This window comes from Aphelocoma coerulescens, chromosome 5, assembly GCF_041296385.1.
Source record: "Aphelocoma coerulescens isolate FSJ_1873_10779 chromosome 5, UR_Acoe_1.0, whole genome shotgun sequence".
NCBI classification, from domain to species: Eukaryota; Metazoa; Chordata; class Aves; order Passeriformes; family Corvidae; genus Aphelocoma; species Aphelocoma coerulescens.
In genome coordinates this window covers 1,845,231-1,862,398 of record NC_091019.1, presented here as the reverse complement: position 1 = coordinate 1,862,398, position 17,168 = coordinate 1,845,231, and the positions used below count along the sequence as shown (strand labels likewise).

Genomic DNA, 17,168 nt, shown 5'->3' with positions numbered 1-17,168 from the left:
AGGTTTGGTGTTCTGATGGCACCTCTCACACCCTGTCCCACAGGATGGGGCAGCTGCTCTGGGCACACACTGGCAGGGTAACACCTGCACTCTGTGAAGCTCAGGCAGCCATTCCTTCCCCAAACCTGGAAAGGGATAAGGGCCGCAGTCCCTGGGAGTTTCTATTCCCACACCACCTTTAAAAAAAAGGAGGTTTATTGACTTAAATTAAGAAACAGCTCTGGGGGGACGGAGGGGTGGGGAGAATCCATACTCTCATGCTAAGTGTGGGACTTTTCCTCCTCGTCTTCCCGCTGGAGCTGCTCGATGAGCTGCTGCCTCTCAGCTGCCTGGCGCATCCTCATCATCACCAGGCTCTCGTAGTCCCGCTCCGACACCACCGACGCCTGGGAAGGAGCAGGAATCACACACAACCCATCAGGACAGCACAGACTCCCAGACCCTCCCCAAATCCCCCTCACAACACCGGTGTTCTGGGCAGGAAGCAATTTGATCCCACAGAAATTGGGTGAGGTGGGTGAAAGCTGCCTGGCTATGGGGAATAACCAGGAATTGTTAATAAAATGATTAAAAATAACCAGGAGTAAATGTGGTTGGGGAGGAAAGCGGGACAGTCACCGAGCCAGCATTCCATGAGGCTGGATGGGGCATTATTTGGGATGACAAGCTCACCCTGCACCTACAATGTTGGTGCTCGAAGTCCAGCGTACACTTCACCCGTTATAAAGGCTAATGCCATAAAAAAATCAAACCTTCGTGGATTAGTCATGGAAGTGACTAAGTCTGATGGTGCTGAGGCCCTGGCACAGGGTGCCCACAGAAGCTGTGGCTGCCCCTGGATCCCTGGAAGTGTTCCAGGCCAGGCTGGATGGGGCTTGGAGGGATAGTGGCAGGGGGTGGGACTGAATGGGCTTTAAGGTCCCTTCCCCCCCCCCCCCCCCAAACCATTCCATGATTCCAACAGCTGCTATCAATGACCTTGGAGGTCTTTTCCTACAGGAACAATTCCGTGATTCTAAGCGGCTGCAGAGAGAAAACCACCAGGGATGTTCCCAAACCTGACACAGGAATGGAACAGTTTTCCAAAGCTCCCGGAGCCTTGCTGCTGTGTGTGGCAGCAACTGTCACGTCAAGGCAGTCGATTGCAGACTCTGCCTAATGAACGTGGGCAGCAGATGACAGCTGCTCCGGTGCTTTGGCACTGCTTCCAAAGCCATTCCACACTGGTAGGTGGCCGCGCTATTTTGGATGTATGAAAGCACTGCAAGGCTTGGAAACATCCAGCTCGTTCCTTGACAGTTCAGGTGGAAATAAAAACGTCTTGAGAGAAGGTGAATGGAAAAAAAACCCTTCATGTTCATTTTTCTAGGAAGTGGGTTAAGTGGTGATCGCAGAGAATCACGGAATCCCACAATGGTTTGGGCGGGAAGGGATCTTAAACATCATCTGGTTCCAACCTCATGCCCAGGCTGCTCCCACCTGGCTTTGAACACTTCCAGGGATTGGGCAGCCACAGCTTCTCCAGGTATTTAAGGATTTCTTAGGAAGCAGAAGGGACACGAAGGCAATAGAACGGCTACTAAGTCTCCACATGGAAACATGGGCGAGTGCAATTCCTTATCCCATGCCAGCAAAGCGGCTCCTCCGGCTGCGAGGACACAATGAAAGCCCACAACAGATAAGAGAACATCAAGTGGGAAATTAAGAGTCTAATTGGTGTCTTAGGAGCCACCTGAGCGAAATGACCTATGGGTACTGGCAGCAGCAGTCTCTGAGAAAGCACTGATGGCATCAGCCCTCAGCCGGGATCTTTCCAAGTCCCATCCACCAGCCTCAGGAATTTGCTGGGCTGGATGGAAGAGGCTGCGTGAGACTCATGCAGATGAATCACCCACACAAACCTGAAGCCCCACCTCGCACTGGGATTGAAATTTAAAACAGACAGCAGATTATTTGCAGCCTGGTTTGGGAGCTCTGCTGACACGAGGAGCCCTCGGAGTGGCAGGAGGGAGAGCAGCCTGATCCAGGTGGGCTCCCAGCACGTGCTGCCGGGTGCGTGAGCGTGGGCTGAGGCTTCGCCACTCCACACACCTACTTCCTGCAATCCTGGCAATTACCAATCGAGTGAAACCCAGTTTCTGACGTGGCTGACTCAGCAAGGGCTTGGCTCAAAACAAACACATCCACGCAGGGAGCTGCAGCCCGGGAAGCAGCGATGGGTGGCACATGAAGGGACGGCGGCGGCAGCACTGGGGAGCTTTGGCATCCTGGGTCCAACCTGGCTGAATTCCTGGACTCCTGGCTGAGTTCTCCCTGGACTTGCTGCTTCATCCTGGTGAGCGTGGCCAGCCCAGTTCTGCGAGTGCTCCGGCAGCTTCACCTCTCTGCTCCTGGACTCTGGGCTGCTCCAACAGGGCGTAAGTCTCCTTGGCACTCCATTCTCCCAACGCTGCCTCCCGCGTTGTGGCTTTTTACATCCCCCTTCGCCCGTATTCCCTGGGTTCCTTCGGTGGCACTGAGTCACCGTCTCGTTCCCAGCCACCCACGGCGCTTTTCCGGCGGTGCCCCTCCACAGAAGGTGCCCGGTTACCATGGCACCCGAGTGCCCTTCTGTTCTAGATGCCAGATTAGATCTGTTCTCATGGTGACTGTGCCTCTGCTGTTCCCCACCAGCCCGGAGCCGCAGCACGCGTTTAACGAGCTCGCTCGCACGCCGCCGCTCCTCTCCGCTCCAGGAGGAGACTCCCTGAGATCCAAGCTGAGCCAAGTGCTCCTTGCCACGGCGTGGAGTTTGCATTTCCTGCACTACCAGCCTCTCCGTGTTCCTCGCAGCTCCGGGAACGGGGCAGGAAGAAGTTGCTCCTGTTGCGTGGCTCGCTGCTGATCCCTCGGCTCCCGCCTGTGAGGAGTCAGCACTGCTGCTCCTCGCTGCCTTCCCTCGGCATGGATACTTGGCGCAGGGGGTCCATCAAGTCCACCACCTTCTTCCGACGCTTCTCCCTCAGGAGGCACAAAAAGCTGGGCAACCAAGTCATCATCCTGAACCAGAACAGCCACACGCTGGACACGGACGGCCAGAAGAGGGAATGCTTGAGGGATCTGAAGGACAAGTCTGAGTACCTGTCCTGTCAGAGCGAGCAGAACCTGGCCAAGGCACAAGCCCCTCCCAAGCCTCCCCGGCTGTACCTGGACAGTTCCAGCTGCCCCAACATCATCGATCACACAGATTCCCACTCCAACCTCTCCTTTTCCGATGCTGCTCCGTACCACAAAGCCTCTCCAACGCACAAGGACCAGGCTACAGACCACGGCCGCTCAGAGGCAGGTCTCCAGAACAGCACCACTCTTCCCGACCTGGCTGACCCCTTCCTGTCCTTCAAAGTGGATTTGGGGCTATCGCTGCTTGAGGATGTGCTGCAGACCCTCAGGAAACAGAACCCGAGGGATTACGCCATTTGAAGGTACTCCTTGTCCATCACATCCCAGTTACTCACTGCTGCTGCCGCTTCCTCTGACCCCAGCGGGAGGAAGGATGCTGGAGTGTGCCTGTTGTGTGTGGCCTGTTTTGTTGTCCTCGCCTCACCCACCAGAGACCATCCCTGTCCTGGCCAAGGAATCCTCTGGAGCAGAGCTCACGGGCTACGTGCTCAGGTGAGAGCACTGTCTGCTGTCTCCTGGGCAACTTTCCACTCTCCACCCCGGGAATTTCCCACTCTGGACTGCACGTCCCCTCCTCGGGGAAGACTGGCATTTTTTGGGAAAAGCTTACTTTGGGGATGTAACACTGGGGGGCAGGGACACACAGGGATTTGGCACGGATCACTTGTGGAACAGCAGGCAGCCTGCAAGGAGGCAGCAGCACTGCACCCCAAAGGCAAAGCTTTGAGGGCTGAGGGATGGGAACTGGGGCTTCTCCTCCCACCGTGTTTGGATGTGAAAGCTCAAAGCTGCTCCTCCGTTTTTTCTCTGCCTCCTTGTGGGTTTCTTCTCCCCTAACTCCAGTGCAGGTGGCACTCCCAGCCTGGAAACAGGTAAGCATCCTGATACAGCACCAGCAGTGGATTTACCCTCCTGGCAGGAGAAGAGATATCTCTGGCACTGCTGCCTCACGCATGCACTGAGCTCCCAGCTGTACAGACATGGAAGAATAAATGTATCTGTGACTGTAAGTGTCTGGTTGCCTCATTTCTTTGGGAGCAAGCCACAGAAACCCCAGGCACCAGGAGCACAGGGTATCTGGAGCAGCCCAGACCCATCCTCCCTGGCACTGCAGGGTTTTATGAGGGGAGGGGAACCAGTGTGGCTCTGCTTCTCTGGGCTGGGGGAAGGACAGAGCTGCTGGGACCTGAGGAGAGCTCACACAGCTCGGGGCAAGACAGGAACAGTTCCCCACCCTGAGCTGGGCAGTGGGAAGGGCTTTGCCAGGCTGAGAACATTTTGGGCAGCATCAGGACAAACTGCTGAAAGAAACTACCAGTTCTTACCTTTTTGACTATTAGGGCTCTTTTAAAAAATAACAATAATAAAACCTCCATGCCCCCAGATAACCAGGAGCTTTGGAAGCAGCCAAAGCAACGTGCAGGGATATTCCAGGGAAAGCACAGCTGCCTCTTACCCTGCAAGATTCGCCTCCCAAAGTCAGGTAACAGGAAATAAACCCTCTGAAACCTCCAAGGAGCTTAGAAAAGGTGCAAGAGTGCCAGGCAGGAGGCTCTTCTCAGGACTGAATGGCTGAGGAGCACTGGCAGGGAAATCCCACTGCAGGAGCAGGGAAAACATTCCCAAAATTGAGTGTTCCATGCTGCTGGAGTGGCAAAACAAGCTCTCCACAGCCGCTGTGTGTGCTTTGAACCATCACACAGCCACTGCTCTCAATAGCCTGGAGTAACACTGGCCAAGCCACAGCTCTTGAATTCCAAGGGCAACTGGAGCCTGCTTGGCTCCAGCAGCTCTCCAGGAACTGCTGGACAATGTGCACCTGTTGCTGCAGGAGACAACAAGGCTGTGGAAGCAGAGCAGCCTCCTCACAGCACAGCTTCCACCTGGGAACTGCTTCCAAACCCCTCTGGTTGGGGTCTGGCTGTCCTTCACCGGCGGATTTTGGCACTCAGGTCCTGGCTGCCTGTCCCAGACAGGGAGCAGAGGATGAGTAGGGAGCGTGTTGCCATGAGAACACTGCAGGTTTGGGCTGTTTCCTGGAGCAGAGCAGGGAAGGAGCTGCTTTTGCACAGAGTGGGAAGAGAACGGGGGTGGATTCAGACAAAAACAGAGGGGGGAAGCGAATAGGAAGCAAGGGCAGCTTAAATCAGAATGAGATAAGTGCAGCCTGGAAGCAGGAACGTGGAGCCTGGTGGCTGGGAAGCCAGGCTGGGTGTGAAAGGAAGAGGCAGGGGGAAAAGGGATCTGGGAGCTCACTCTGCACAGTCTTCAACTGGAGAGCACAAGTTAAGTCAGCTGGAAGCAGACTGGCCAAGAGGACCTGTTAACACATTACAGGTTTTAGAAGCATCCTACTGGATGCAGCAGGAGGATTTGGAGAGGGTCTGGAGTAGGAACAAGGGCAAACAGGAAGGAGAGCAGCTTGGAGATCCAAGGCTGCAGTGCAATCACAGCTTCTCACAGGTAAAAGCAGCAGAAAGGACAGCCAAGCACCAGCAGAGCGACTCCTGGGAAGGATGCAGGTCCGCGGCAGCAGCTCCTCGCCATGCCCAGAGCCAGGTGGGATTGAGGAGGCTGTGCAGGGCAGAGCTGAGTCACCAGCGCCCTGTGCTGCTTTCCTGCTCTCCCTGCTGCCCCACCACACTAATCCTGCACCGCAGGCAGACGCTGCACTTCCACATGAACAAGCTTTGGGCATGGGAACAGGCCAGGACAAACTCGGGGATCTGCACCCACGGAGGCTGGAATCCACTACCGAGATCCGACCACACCAGCAGCCCCCTTCGGTAGGAATGGGCCAGCTCTCACTCTCTGCTAGTGAGAAATTCACTAATAACCTGGTTTGGAGTCTGCTTTTTGCCCCAGTTTCCCTCCTAACCCTCTGGTGAATCTCCTGTGGCTGCAGGACTCTCCCTGGTCCTGCATGGACAGGATAACAACCAGGCATTCTAATGTACAATTACAAATAATATAAATAAAGTGCTTAATAAAACATCAAGAGAGTGAATGCACTGAACAATCTCAGAAGCTTGAAATATTTAGGGAGTGAGCACACAAAAGGGCATTCAGTTTGATAGTGCTTTCTCCTCCCTCCTGCAGACCCTAAGAACAGAGGTTTGCTTCCAGCACTGAAATTTCCTCCTCCTGTGAACGCAGTGAGTAACCAAGGCTCCCTAAAAGAACTTCTCAGCAGCTCTCACCCAGAGGATTCCAACAGTCAACACAATTTAAAAAATCCCATCAGAGTGGCACTGGAGGCTTTGGGCTGAGCAAGGAACACCCTTGCTCTTCACTTGGGACAAAGGGAATGTGTGAAGATCCAGTCATCCAAATAGCTCCAGCTCCCAGTGTGCTGCTGCCCAGGCAAGAGGTCCTTTAGAAAGCCACAGATCCAGCACAGAAAGGCTGCTGGGAAAGCCAGGCCTGGCACCAAGAGCTTCTATGTGACCACAGCTACAGAGTACACTGAGATTTGGGTTGTTACAGCACCAGATTTGCATCCCACAGCCCAGTGTCCTTACCTGGGAGGTCCTGGGCTGGCTGGTGCTGTCAGGGAGGATGGTGCTGGGGTGGCTCCGGGGCTGGCCCTCCAGCCAGGAAATCTTCAGGGGGTTATTTAGCAGGCCAACCTCATTCTTCACAGCCATCTCCTGGCAGGGAAAACATCCTTCCATCACCACCCAAATTCCAGACCCTACTCCCTCACAGGTCACTAAGGCCTCAAGGCCAAGTAGGGCACAAACAAGACCCATCCCTGGAGTGCTCCAGGCCAGGTTGGACGGGGCTTGGAGCAACCTGGGATAGTGGGAGGTGTCCCTGCCCGTGGCAGGGGGCTTGAAATGGACGATCTCTCAAGGTCCCTTCCAACCCAAACTATCCTCTGATCCCATTCCATAAGAATGTAAGGATCCTTCCAACCCAAAGCATTCCGTGACTCTCAGATTTCACTACATGGGAAGCACCTTTACGGTCCATACCCCTGCCAATAGTTTTGATGAACAGGTCACACACAGTTCTGGGGGGTTTTATTACCTGGATGTGAGTGAAAGAATAGCAAACAAGGAATAGAGAAACTCTTGTACAGCCCAAGCTGATGGAACCACTAAAATTTAAGGTAACTGATGATTTCTGCTCCCACGGCCACATGAATTATTCTAACTCACAGTGAGCCAAGACATTTTGGGTTGTTTTTCACTGCAAATGCCTGGTATCACCTCCAAAACACAAAAGCCCAACTCCAAGGTATTTCAGCTGCAGAGAGAGCTGAGTAAGTGCTCGGTGCCTGATCTTTAAGGCAGTGCCTCCTCCCTCAGCCTGTTCCATGCACAACCTGTTTATGTGCCTGATCTCTGGGTCTGTGCCTCCAGCTGTGCCACTCCCTTCGTGCCTCTGTGCCTTTAGACTCTCATTACCCTTCTCCACTGCCTTAATGACAGGGCAGTGTCCTGGCTGTCACCCCGTCCTGTGCCACCCCCAGCACACCCAGCAGGGGCTCTGCGCACTCACAGCTGCCTTCACCGTGGCAAATTCCACCACTGCACTCCCAGTCTTCCTGCTGGAGATCAACAAATTGAGCACATCTCCATACTGTGGAAAGAAGGAAAGGAAGGAAGGGAAGTTAATAACAGAGCCAGGAGAGACGACAAGTTCATTTATCAAATGAACACAAGAGAAAACATGTGTTTTCACAGACATGAGGCTTGAGCTGGCACCATTTCTGTCCTGCTTCCACTGATCCCACCATTTCTGCCCCTCCAGGAAATAATCTGGGAAGGCATGGAGCTCCACACTTGGCTCCCAGCAAGCCCCAGTGCAAGAGGGCCGCTGAGCTCAGAGCCAGAGTTGAGAGGGAAAATAAAGATGCCAGGCTGGGATTGATCAGATCAAAGGCTTGTCTGTGCCTGTCTCTGCACTTCCCACAGCAGGGATGTGGAGTGCTTGAAGAGAAGGAAAGAGTGCACCACAGCCACAGAGCCAGACTAAGTGGGCAGGGAGCATCCAGTGGGAAGAGCCTGCAGCTGCTCTGCTTCAGCAGGAGTCCCTGCTAGGAGCCAGGCAGAGCTGTAAGCTGGGAAACAGCTCCCAGCTCACGGATCAAAGGATCCAACTTGGTTCAAAGGTTGGATTTGATGCTTTAAGAGATCTTTTCCAACCTTAATTGACTCCACGATCATGCTGATGAGCTCTGAAAACTGCATGAGAAAGACGAACAGGGAAGAAAGTGAGCCACTCCAGCTTATAGCTTACAAGGGAGTGGAGGGACAGGACACAGGGAATGGCTTCAAACTGGCTATTTAGATCAGATTATCTGTTCAGATGAGATTGTTAAGATAAAATCCTTCCCTGTACAGGTGCTGAGGCCCTGGCACAGGGTGCCCAGAGAAGATGGGGCTGCCCCATCCCTGGCAGTGTCCAAGGCCAGGCTGGATGGGGCTTGGAGCAACCTGGGACAGTGGACGGGGTCCCTGTCCATGGCAAAGGGTGGAGCTGAATCATTTTTAAGGTCACTTGCAACCCAAACCATTCCATGATTCTGTGATACGCAGCTTCCCAGAATTCACTATCCTTACAGCACTGAGAGCAGGGGGAGACCCAGTGATAAACAGGGAAGAGAGTCAGACAGGACCTTCTGCAGGATCTGCAGCAGCACGTCTTTGGAGTATCCCCCTCCCGTCTCATCTTCCTTCCTGCATTTCCACCTGAGCTGGGAAACAAAGGGCAGGAGTTCATTTTTCCCGTTCAGATTCGCTGCCTGCTCAAGCAGCTGCCACCCCCCTGCACATTCCCCACGTCTGCTATTTACAGCCACACTCCCGGGCCTGCCAAGACAGTGATCTCAGCTTGGGAGTGAGCACAGGGAACAAACTGTTTGGGGAACAGGGAGAAACGCTGCTGCTGCCCGCTGGGATAAAAAAAGATCGCACTTGAAAGGATGCTAATGGCTCTGCCAGGGTAATTAGCAGATGTTTCCCCTGTGCTTGAAGCACAGACAACTCAATCCCAGGCTCAGAAATCTGGAGCAGACAAAGAAAAGGTGAGGGAGGGAGGAATTCTAACAGCAAGGACAGGAGCCGTTCACCTGATGATGCACATTCCATGGGGGAATTTAACCTCCAGTGTTAAGAAGGAAGTGCCAGCTCAGCAGGGTTGAAGTGTTCCTGCTGTTTTCCACCGTGTTCTACCAGTTTTCACCAAAACCCAGCTTTCTGAGGATGTCTTACCTTGAGCTTAGGAGTTACTTTGCCTTCTGCTCCGTTTCTTTCCTGCTTGCCTAAAGAGAGAGAAAGCCAACAACAAAACAAAAAAGGTGGAGAGGACATGGGTGAAAATTCCTCAGCGTTTAGCACAGAATTTTCTCTGAGAACATACATCTGACGACAGGAAACACTTTGGGATTTCCACTGGACCATTCCAGCACCAAAAATCTTGTGCAACAGGAACTGCAGCACAGAATGACTATTCCATGGCAGCACTTTTCCCCTCTAGAAAGCCCAGACTTGCTGCTAGAAACGGGTCAGCAAAAATACAAGTAGGAGACCTGTTCTGAGGCATTTTTCCCTGCAAGAGGGTTGTGCTGGGACAACTGGAAAAGCAGAGAGTAGACGGCTGCCAGAGAGCCCAGTGGCACCTGCAGGTGAGGGCTGCGGGCTCCCCTGTGCTCACCTCGGCTGCGCTGCTCCCTTTCCAGGCGGATCTGCTCCCTGACGAGCCTCTGCTGCTCCTCCAGCTGCCGGGAGCCCTCCTCACGCAGGCGGATTATCTGCGGCACAGGGAACACGGCACGGACGCCTGAGGCACAGAGCCGGGGCTGGAACGCCAGCTGGACACTTCCAAGGACAGCTTGGGCCTCACTCCCATCTCCTGGGACACCCCTCCAGCCAGCTCCGCTGGGACAGCCCCAAAAGGAGCAGCCTGGTGTGGGGGAAGGTGGCCCTGAGCATGGCAGGGAGTGGAACTGGATGGGCTTTAAGGTCCCTTCCAACTCAAATCATTCAGGATTCTCTGATTCACAGAGGCTTTCCCTCCGTCGCGACATTTTAATCCCAAAGGTTGAAGGACTGCTATCCAGAGATTCGCTGCACCTCATCTCATGGATTTCATCCTGAATGGAAATACTTCCAGCAATTCTTCTCAAAAATAGCAGAGAGAACTAAGAATTTATCCTTACCTCTTCTTCTAATGATCTCGTTATCCTGACCTCCTCCTCTTCGTTCTCCTGGCACTGGGCTTCCCGTTCTCTGGCTTCAAGATCTGCAGAGAAAGAAACAAAATGAAAACAATCCCAAGAGAATCTGAATTTCCCCTGCTGACCAGAGGGAGAGGGAAAGATCACAAACTTGGCTACAGCTACACCAATATCCTGCTAGCTCTGCTGCCTCTCCTCTGCCCCCACACACCAAAGGAGTCTTAGCAGTCCTCAAACCCCCTAATTCCCAGAGCAGGACCTAATTCCCTCCTTCCCAGAGCAGGACCACCCCAGCTATGGCTGTGGGAGGAGATTCCAGGTGGCTCCTGCACGGCACTGGGCACGAAGAAACCAGGGTCATCCCACATGGATGGACCGATCCCTGGGGAATTCCTGTCACAGAGAAATGCAAACACCCAGCTGAGGGAGACTTCAGGAGAACGTGAGGGTTTGATTTTCTTACCAAGCTTTACTTTCTTCCTCTTCTCATCGAGTTTCTGTGTCCTTGCTGCAGCCTCCTTCTTCGCCCTCCTCACCCTGTCATAGGCTGCCTGCCAAGGAACCAGCACAACAGTGGGGAACTACGGAAACCGGGAGAGAAACTGGAAAGCAGGGACTACAACGACATCAGGGATTGAAACCCTGCCAGCAGGGGTGAAGCATCTGCTGCTTCTTGGGCTACGAGCTCTGCCAACATTTGAAAAGAGGAGCCCATTGACATTTTTAGCTCTCACCACCTGGAATCAGCACTTTGTTCCCTCCTGAGCTTTTCTGGAGAGAGTTCCTTGCTCATTTCTGGTTTGTTTTTATTCTTCCCAGGGACATTTCCAGGTTCTTTCAGGCCTTGGGCAGTGGGTTCTCAGCCACTTCCTCACAGCTCCAGAAGGATCCAAGCTCTCCTGTGTCCCAGCTTGGAGCCTCAGGAATTGCATCCAGGTATAACTCATGTGCCAGCCCCTGACTCGAGGGGAATGGCAGATGCACCGTTGCCATGGGAACTGGGGGTCCCTGAGTCAGGGATGGCTATCACTGGTGTTATCAAACAGGATATGCCCCAGTCCAGCACGTTATTGAAGGCACAAGCTCAGGGCAGAGCTGCTCCCAGCAGCAAATCACAAGCACGACATTTCTCCAAGCTGTTACCTGGCACCTGAGATTTGATCTCACAGAGAGAATTACCAGGAATAACAGCTGGGATTTGTATTCATGGAGTCTCCGTCGGAGCAGAGAGCAGGACAGGCAGGAATACAGTTCCCAGCAACAGCCCAAAGTCCCACCCTTCCCAAGGGAGCATCCTTACCCTGGCTGCTGCATCTGTGAGCACGGCCAAGGCCTGGGACAGCTGGTGGAAGATTTCCGCTGGGAAGGAGAAGAAATAAGGGCAAGATGAGGGAAAGAAGGTGAGGGACCTGGGGAAGAACCAGCAAAGACAGTTCCTGTGGGAATGTCTCTCCAAGGAAGAAAAATCACCTTTCCAAAGCATTTGTAAGCCAACCTCTACCAGGGCCACCTTGACTCAAAGGTGTTACACAAACTTGAGAGCAAATAAAGAAACAAAAGTTGGGATTGTTTCATTTTAAGAGAAATCTTGGAACACATAAACTTATTTTTTCTTTATTTTGTGTTGCAATATCTCCTTCATGCCACATTTGGCTGGAGCTCACAATTTCCTTCTCCCTCTCAGTCCTTTTCCTTCAACTTCCTCTTGTTTGTGTACAAACACACCACCAGGAAATCCCACTTATGTTGGACTGGAAGTTGTTGCATTACAGCCATCTATCCTTTAAAAGTCTTTCCTCTTGTCCTGTTGTAAGCATTGGCAGATTATGCTTTTTTTTCATGAAGATGAATTATCAGTACTGACACACAAGAAAGAAACTAACTGCTAACTCCACAAGCTCCATCCACAGCAAGCAGGTGCTGCAGGCAGCTGGAATTCCCCCTTCCACGCCTCCAGCTTTTCAGCCTGACACCCAAACCTGGCATTTTCCCTCAACATTGCTGCCCCTCCTCCTGGAAGGGGACAAGCTGGAGGCTTCCCCACATCCTTCCCCTCACTCCTCAGCCTCCTGCAGGTACAACCCCCCAGATCTTCCCTCGTGGCTGTTATTTTTTACCACTGCTGCTCTCCAAAGCAGGGCAGCTTGCCAGGAAGCCAGGCCTTGCTCCCAGTTTGGGTGAGCTCAGCCAACACTCAGGGCTTTTCCTCTACCAGAAACGGGTCCTGCCCACAGATAATAGGATTTATGGGGTGCTGGTGAAGTTTGGATTGTGAGAGACAGGGATTAAAGCAGCGTCCAAGCAGCCAAAGGTTGGGAAGATCTGGAGAGGTGCAACTGTAATTCCAGCACTGCCCCAACGCTGGTGTTTCTAAACCCAGCAGGGACTGTTCAGCCTGAAAAAGCAGAGCTAACACCAATGGGAGCAACTCCCAGCCCTGTGTGTATTCCCAGGGACACCCAGCCACTCCCTCAGCACCCAGGGAAGCAGAGCCACTTCCAGGGGCCTGCAGAAGTGAGAACTCCCAGGAAGAGCTGCTCCATCTCACCTGCCCGAGGGTTGTCCGGGTTCTTGTCCGGGTGGCAGGTCAGGGCCTTCTGCCGGAACGCTGTCTTCACCTGTGGGGGCCACACTGGGAGTTACTGGGGGGAACTGGTTTGTCCCTGCCCAAAAAGGCAACTTGGAGAGCCAAAATAATCCTCAAGTTCAAGGGTAACCCACCAGGCCCCATGTCTGGAGGGAATTGGAGCTTTTAAAAGCTGTTTTTAGTTCCAGGTGTCTTGTGTTGGAGCAGGGAAACCTCAGGTGAAAAAATGGGAGAGGGGAAAAAAAGGGGAGAGGGGAAAAAAAAAGGAGAGAGAAGGGAAAAAAGGGGAGATTATAAAAAAAGGGGAAGAGGAAAAAATAAGGGGAAAGGAAACCAAAGAGGGGGAAGGAAAGGAAAGGAAAGGAAAAAGAATAGGAGAGGGGGGAAAAAAAGGGGGAGAGGATGAAAAAACGGGGAAGGGAAAAAAAACAGAGAGAGCACCAAAAAGAGGGAAAGGGAAGCAAAAATGGGAAAGGAAAAAAGGGGGGGAGGGAAAAAAGGGGAAAGGGGAACCAAAAAGAGGAAAGGGAAAAAGGGGGAAAGAAAAAAAAAAAAAAAAAAAAAAGAGGGAAGGGAAACGAAAAAATGGGGAAAGGGAAAAAGAAGTGGAAAGGAAAAAAAAAAAGGGGGGGAAAGGAAAAAAGGAAGCCGCTCTGTCCCACTCCCAACCAATTCCCTACTAAAACAAGTGGAAAAAGTTGTGTCCCGGCCCCACCTGGTGGACAAAATTCCCGGGAGTGGGAATGTGCAGGAAAAGCCCTGCAGATGATCCCACCTCCTGCGTTAGAGTCCAGCTGAGGAAGAGGCGTCTGCTCCCCAGGCTCCATCCTCCAACATCCCCTCTCAGCAAAGAACTCCTTCCCAATGTCCCACCTAACCCTGCTCTCTGGCAGTGGGAAGCCATTCCCCTTGTCCTGTTTTTCCAAGCCCTTGTCCAAAGCCCCTCTGCAGCTCTCTCCGAGCTTCCTTCTTATGTTTGGCACCGACTACCCAACAAAATTCAATTAAAACAGGGAACGCGTAATTCCAACCTTACAAAATGAACCACGTGGCTTTTGGGCACTCGGACAAACCTCTAACAACCGGATGTTTTGATAAAGGCGGAAATTTTCCTTCTGGAAGCACACGAAGGAACGAGAGGAACAGTGTCCCAGCCCAACCCTGCAGTTCTCTCCAAGCCATCTCCTTCTCCAAAGGCGGGTCTCGCCCCGCAGGATTGAAAAAGGATGAATTGAGGGAACGACGCCAATCCCAGTAAAACCGGGACAGGACAACGCCAAAATCAGTAAAACCGGGCTTTCCCCGAGGTTTGACAGCTCCGGTCCCTCAGCAGCGCTGGGAGCAGCCCCTCAGCTCAGCACTGGAGAGCAGCACGCGCCGCGCCGGGAACACGCCGCTCCCGAGGACACCGGGACAGGGAGGGAGGGAGGGGACAACAGGAGCCCGTCCCGAGCCGCCCGCGCCCCTCACCTCCTTCTCGGACGCCTTCTCCCCTATCCCCAGCAGCCCGTAGAGGTCCCGCTCCAGCAGCTCCTTATCCACCGCCATCTTCGCGCTTCCCGGTTCCGCTCCCGGCGCCGCGGTCGCTGGGAAGTGTAGTCCCCACAGACCGCCGCGCCGCGCGTCGCGCGGGAAGGTTGGACTACAAGCACCGCGATGCACCGCGCGGCCCCAGTGGAAGGGCACGACCAGGGTGCGCAGCGCGATGCGGGGCATGCCGGGTGGTGTAGTTCTTTAGCAGCGGCTGCGAGCGGGGAGAAACTGGAGGAAAACTACAAGTCCCGTGGGGCCGTGCGCGGGCACCGAGCCCTTAGGGAAAACAGCACGGGCGTCCTGCTCTCCCCAAGGTCACCACTGGCCGCGTCCCCAAGTGCCACTTACAGATCCACATCCACGCGTTGCATCCCTCCAGGGATGGCACTCCACCACCTCCCCGCGAAGCCTGTGCCAGCGGGGGGTGGTGCGAGCCCAGCTACAGCGTGTTCCCAAAAACATACTTGTTTTTGTTCTCCCCAAAAATGCATCCGTCTCAGCCCAAGGCACAGCTCCTTGGGAAAGTCTTGTCTTCTTACTGATCTAAGAGACCTCCCTTTTCCCCCACTGCTCTAAAATGGGAGCACTGTAGAAGAAAGCCTGTCCGATTATTGCCATGCACCGGAGATGGAATTTTTCATCCCTTATTCCTTTATTCTAATAGGATTCGTGTCCTCGTGGCTGAAGATTACTTAACTTACCTTTATCAACAATGGCAACAAACCTGAGATCACGGAGCAAACTTGATAGCCACGCATCCAGCAAAAGGAACTGTTTCAGAGAGGTAGCGCAATACACTGGAAGATTCCTGTGCTGTCCCCATGGAGCCTCGGCTCTCAGGCTGCAGACTGAAGGCATTGTCGGTGTTGTTCCAAGCCCTGCTCCCCTGCCACCTCCCTCTTCTTGACGAGAATCCTGGAATGGTTTGTGCTCAAAGGGACATTAAAGGTCATCCAGTTCCACTATCCCAGGTTGCTCCAAGCCCTGTCCAACCCGGCCTGGAACACTTCCAGGGCTGGGGCAGCCACAGCTTCTCGGGCACCCTGTGCCAGGGCCTCCCCTCCCTCACAGAGAAGGATTTCTTCCCAGTATTCCACCTAAATCTCCCCTTTTCCAGCTTGGAGCCATTCCCCTTGTCCTAACCCTCCAGTTCCCGATGAGTGGTAGCCCTGGGCGTGCCGAGACCACCTGTGGCCATCGTGGTGCCACCTTGGGCACCTCCTGTGGCCTCCCCCTGAGGATCCCCTCTGGGTTCCCCTCCTGTGACGCCTTCTTGCCCTGCAAGACACAAAATTTATCTGCTGACACCTGTCCCTAAACCCACGCGCAGCACCTCATTCCTTCGGGGCTGTCCCACGCCTCAACAGTGGCCCTTTGTGACAACACCATCAGTGATGGCACAGCAGCCACAGGACATGGGCCTCGTCACAGAAGCAGGACAGGGGCACAGAGCCGCAATCCCATGGTGAGACCCGTGGGATGCAAACTCCGCTGTTCCAGCCCCACCACAGCCCCGCTGCTGAGGTGTGGGACAGCCCCAGAGGGACGAGGAGCTGTGGGGTTTTTGGGGAGAGGTTCCTGCAGACAGACTTTGTGCCTCTTGCAGGGCCAGATGTCATCGAGGGAGGACACTCCAGAGCCGGGCACCTCTGCTGCCAACACCAGGCAGGCCGCCCCGGCCGCGCCGCAGGACAACAACCGGGAGGATCCCGTGTGCCCGGAGTGCCGGGACATCAGCACCGCGTGCTCCAGCTCGTGCCAGCACTGCTTCTGCCAGCTGTGCCTGTGGGACTGGTGCCTGGGCGAGGCCGTGTGCCCGCGGTGCCAGCGGCCCACCCGGCACCCCTACCCCCAGCACGTGGCCCTGTACCACGAGGTGCAGGACCGGGTGTACGGCAGCAAGCGGAGATGGCGCGGTCACTCCACACGGCAGCCACGGAGCTGCTCCGGACACTTCGGACGCGGCAGGCCCTGGGAGAGGAGGCAAAGGAGATCCACGCGGCGGCCTCGCGATGGCCGCTGGCAGTCTCGGCACAGCCAAGGCAGCGACTCCCCGAGGAGGAGGTGGTGGCAGCAGAGAAGGGCTTGGGAGGACACACGTGGAGAGAGACGAGCTCCAAGGTTTGAGTGGGACATCCCGGCCTCCTCACGGGGAAGTCAGTCCCGGTGCAGGTCCCGCAGATCCTGGAGCCAGCAGGAACGGTCGTGGGGCCACCGCAGGTGGGGCAGGGGCAGGGAGCGTTCCCACGGCCGGGAGAGGAGACGAGGCACGTCCTCCAGGAGAGACCAGGACACCCAGACAGGCTCCCACGACCACTCCGCAAGGCAGAGGCGCCGGAGGAGCTGGAATGCTGATGACAGACACACTCCCATGCCCCAACACGATGTCCCCTCAGGGAGGAGCGAGAGACACCAGTGGGAAGACTCTGATTCCTCCGGGCACCAGCACAGGACAAGGAGCCGAACCCGGGGCAGATCCCACAGGAGAAGCCAGGACAGCCAGACAAGCTCTGAGGGAACGGTGCCCCGTGACCGCTCCAGAAGGCAGAGGCGCTGGAGGAGGTGGAATGCTGAGCGGGGACGAGCTCCAAGGTCCCAGCGGGACATCCCGGGCTCCTCAGGGAGGAGCCGGCACCGGCGCAGGAGCCGGAGCCGTGCCGGGAGCAGGGACAGGTAGCCCACCCTCCCGAAATGGGAAATGCC

The 17,168-nt window shown here is 54.7% G+C and overlaps 2 protein-coding genes across 3 annotated transcripts; one reads left to right on the top strand and one right to left on the bottom strand.

Annotated features, from left to right (window-relative positions):
- Window positions 1-177: 177 nt before the first annotated feature.
- DNAJC17 (DnaJ heat shock protein family (Hsp40) member C17) lies at window positions 178-14,514 on the bottom strand. Its single transcript, XM_069016232.1, has 11 exons — window positions 14,403-14,514; window positions 12,894-12,963; window positions 11,646-11,704; window positions 10,809-10,896; window positions 10,328-10,410; window positions 9,823-9,919; window positions 9,381-9,430; window positions 8,786-8,863; window positions 7,666-7,746; window positions 6,681-6,809; window positions 178-386 (listed from the first exon to the last, which is right to left on the bottom strand). The coding sequence occupies exons 1-11, from the start codon at window positions 14,478-14,480 to the stop codon at window positions 261-263; spliced, it is 939 nt and encodes a 312-aa protein (XP_068872333.1). The 5' UTR covers window positions 14,481-14,514; the 3' UTR covers window positions 178-260.
- On the top strand, window positions 385-6,626 carry C5H15orf62 (chromosome 5 C15orf62 homolog). Of its 2 annotated transcripts, XM_069016238.1 has the most exons (3): window positions 385-513; window positions 1,000-2,417; window positions 2,674-6,626. In XM_069016238.1, exon 3 carries the CDS (start codon window positions 2,944-2,946, stop codon window positions 3,457-3,459), a length of 516 nt encoding a protein of 171 aa, XP_068872339.1. In that variant the 5' UTR covers window positions 385-513; window positions 1,000-2,417; window positions 2,674-2,943; the 3' UTR covers window positions 3,460-6,626. The 2 variants fall into 2 exon arrangements, with proteins under 2 accessions (XP_068872339.1, XP_068872338.1); XM_069016237.1 differs by having other exon boundaries at window positions 1,000-6,626.
- Window positions 14,515-17,168: the final 2,654 nt, after the last annotated feature.

Bases quoted from the DNA above. Each gene is read 5' to 3' on its own strand.
- C5H15orf62 (XM_069016238.1), top strand. From the start codon at position 2,944: ATGGATACTTGGCGCAGGGGGTCCATCAAGTCCACCACCTTCTTCCGA.
- DNAJC17 (XM_069016232.1), bottom strand. From the start codon at position 14,480: ATGGCGGTGGATAAGGAGCTGCTGGAGCGGGACCTCTACGGGCTGCTG. The intron at 9,431-9,822 runs GTGAGCACAGGG...CTCTCTCTTTAG, and splicing joins AAGGGAGCAGCGCAGCCGAG to GCAAGCAGGAAAGAAACGGA. The intron at 6,810-7,665 runs GTGAGTGCGCAG...TTTCCCTGCCAG, and splicing joins TTGCCACGGTGAAGGCAGCT to GAGATGGCTGTGAAGAATGA.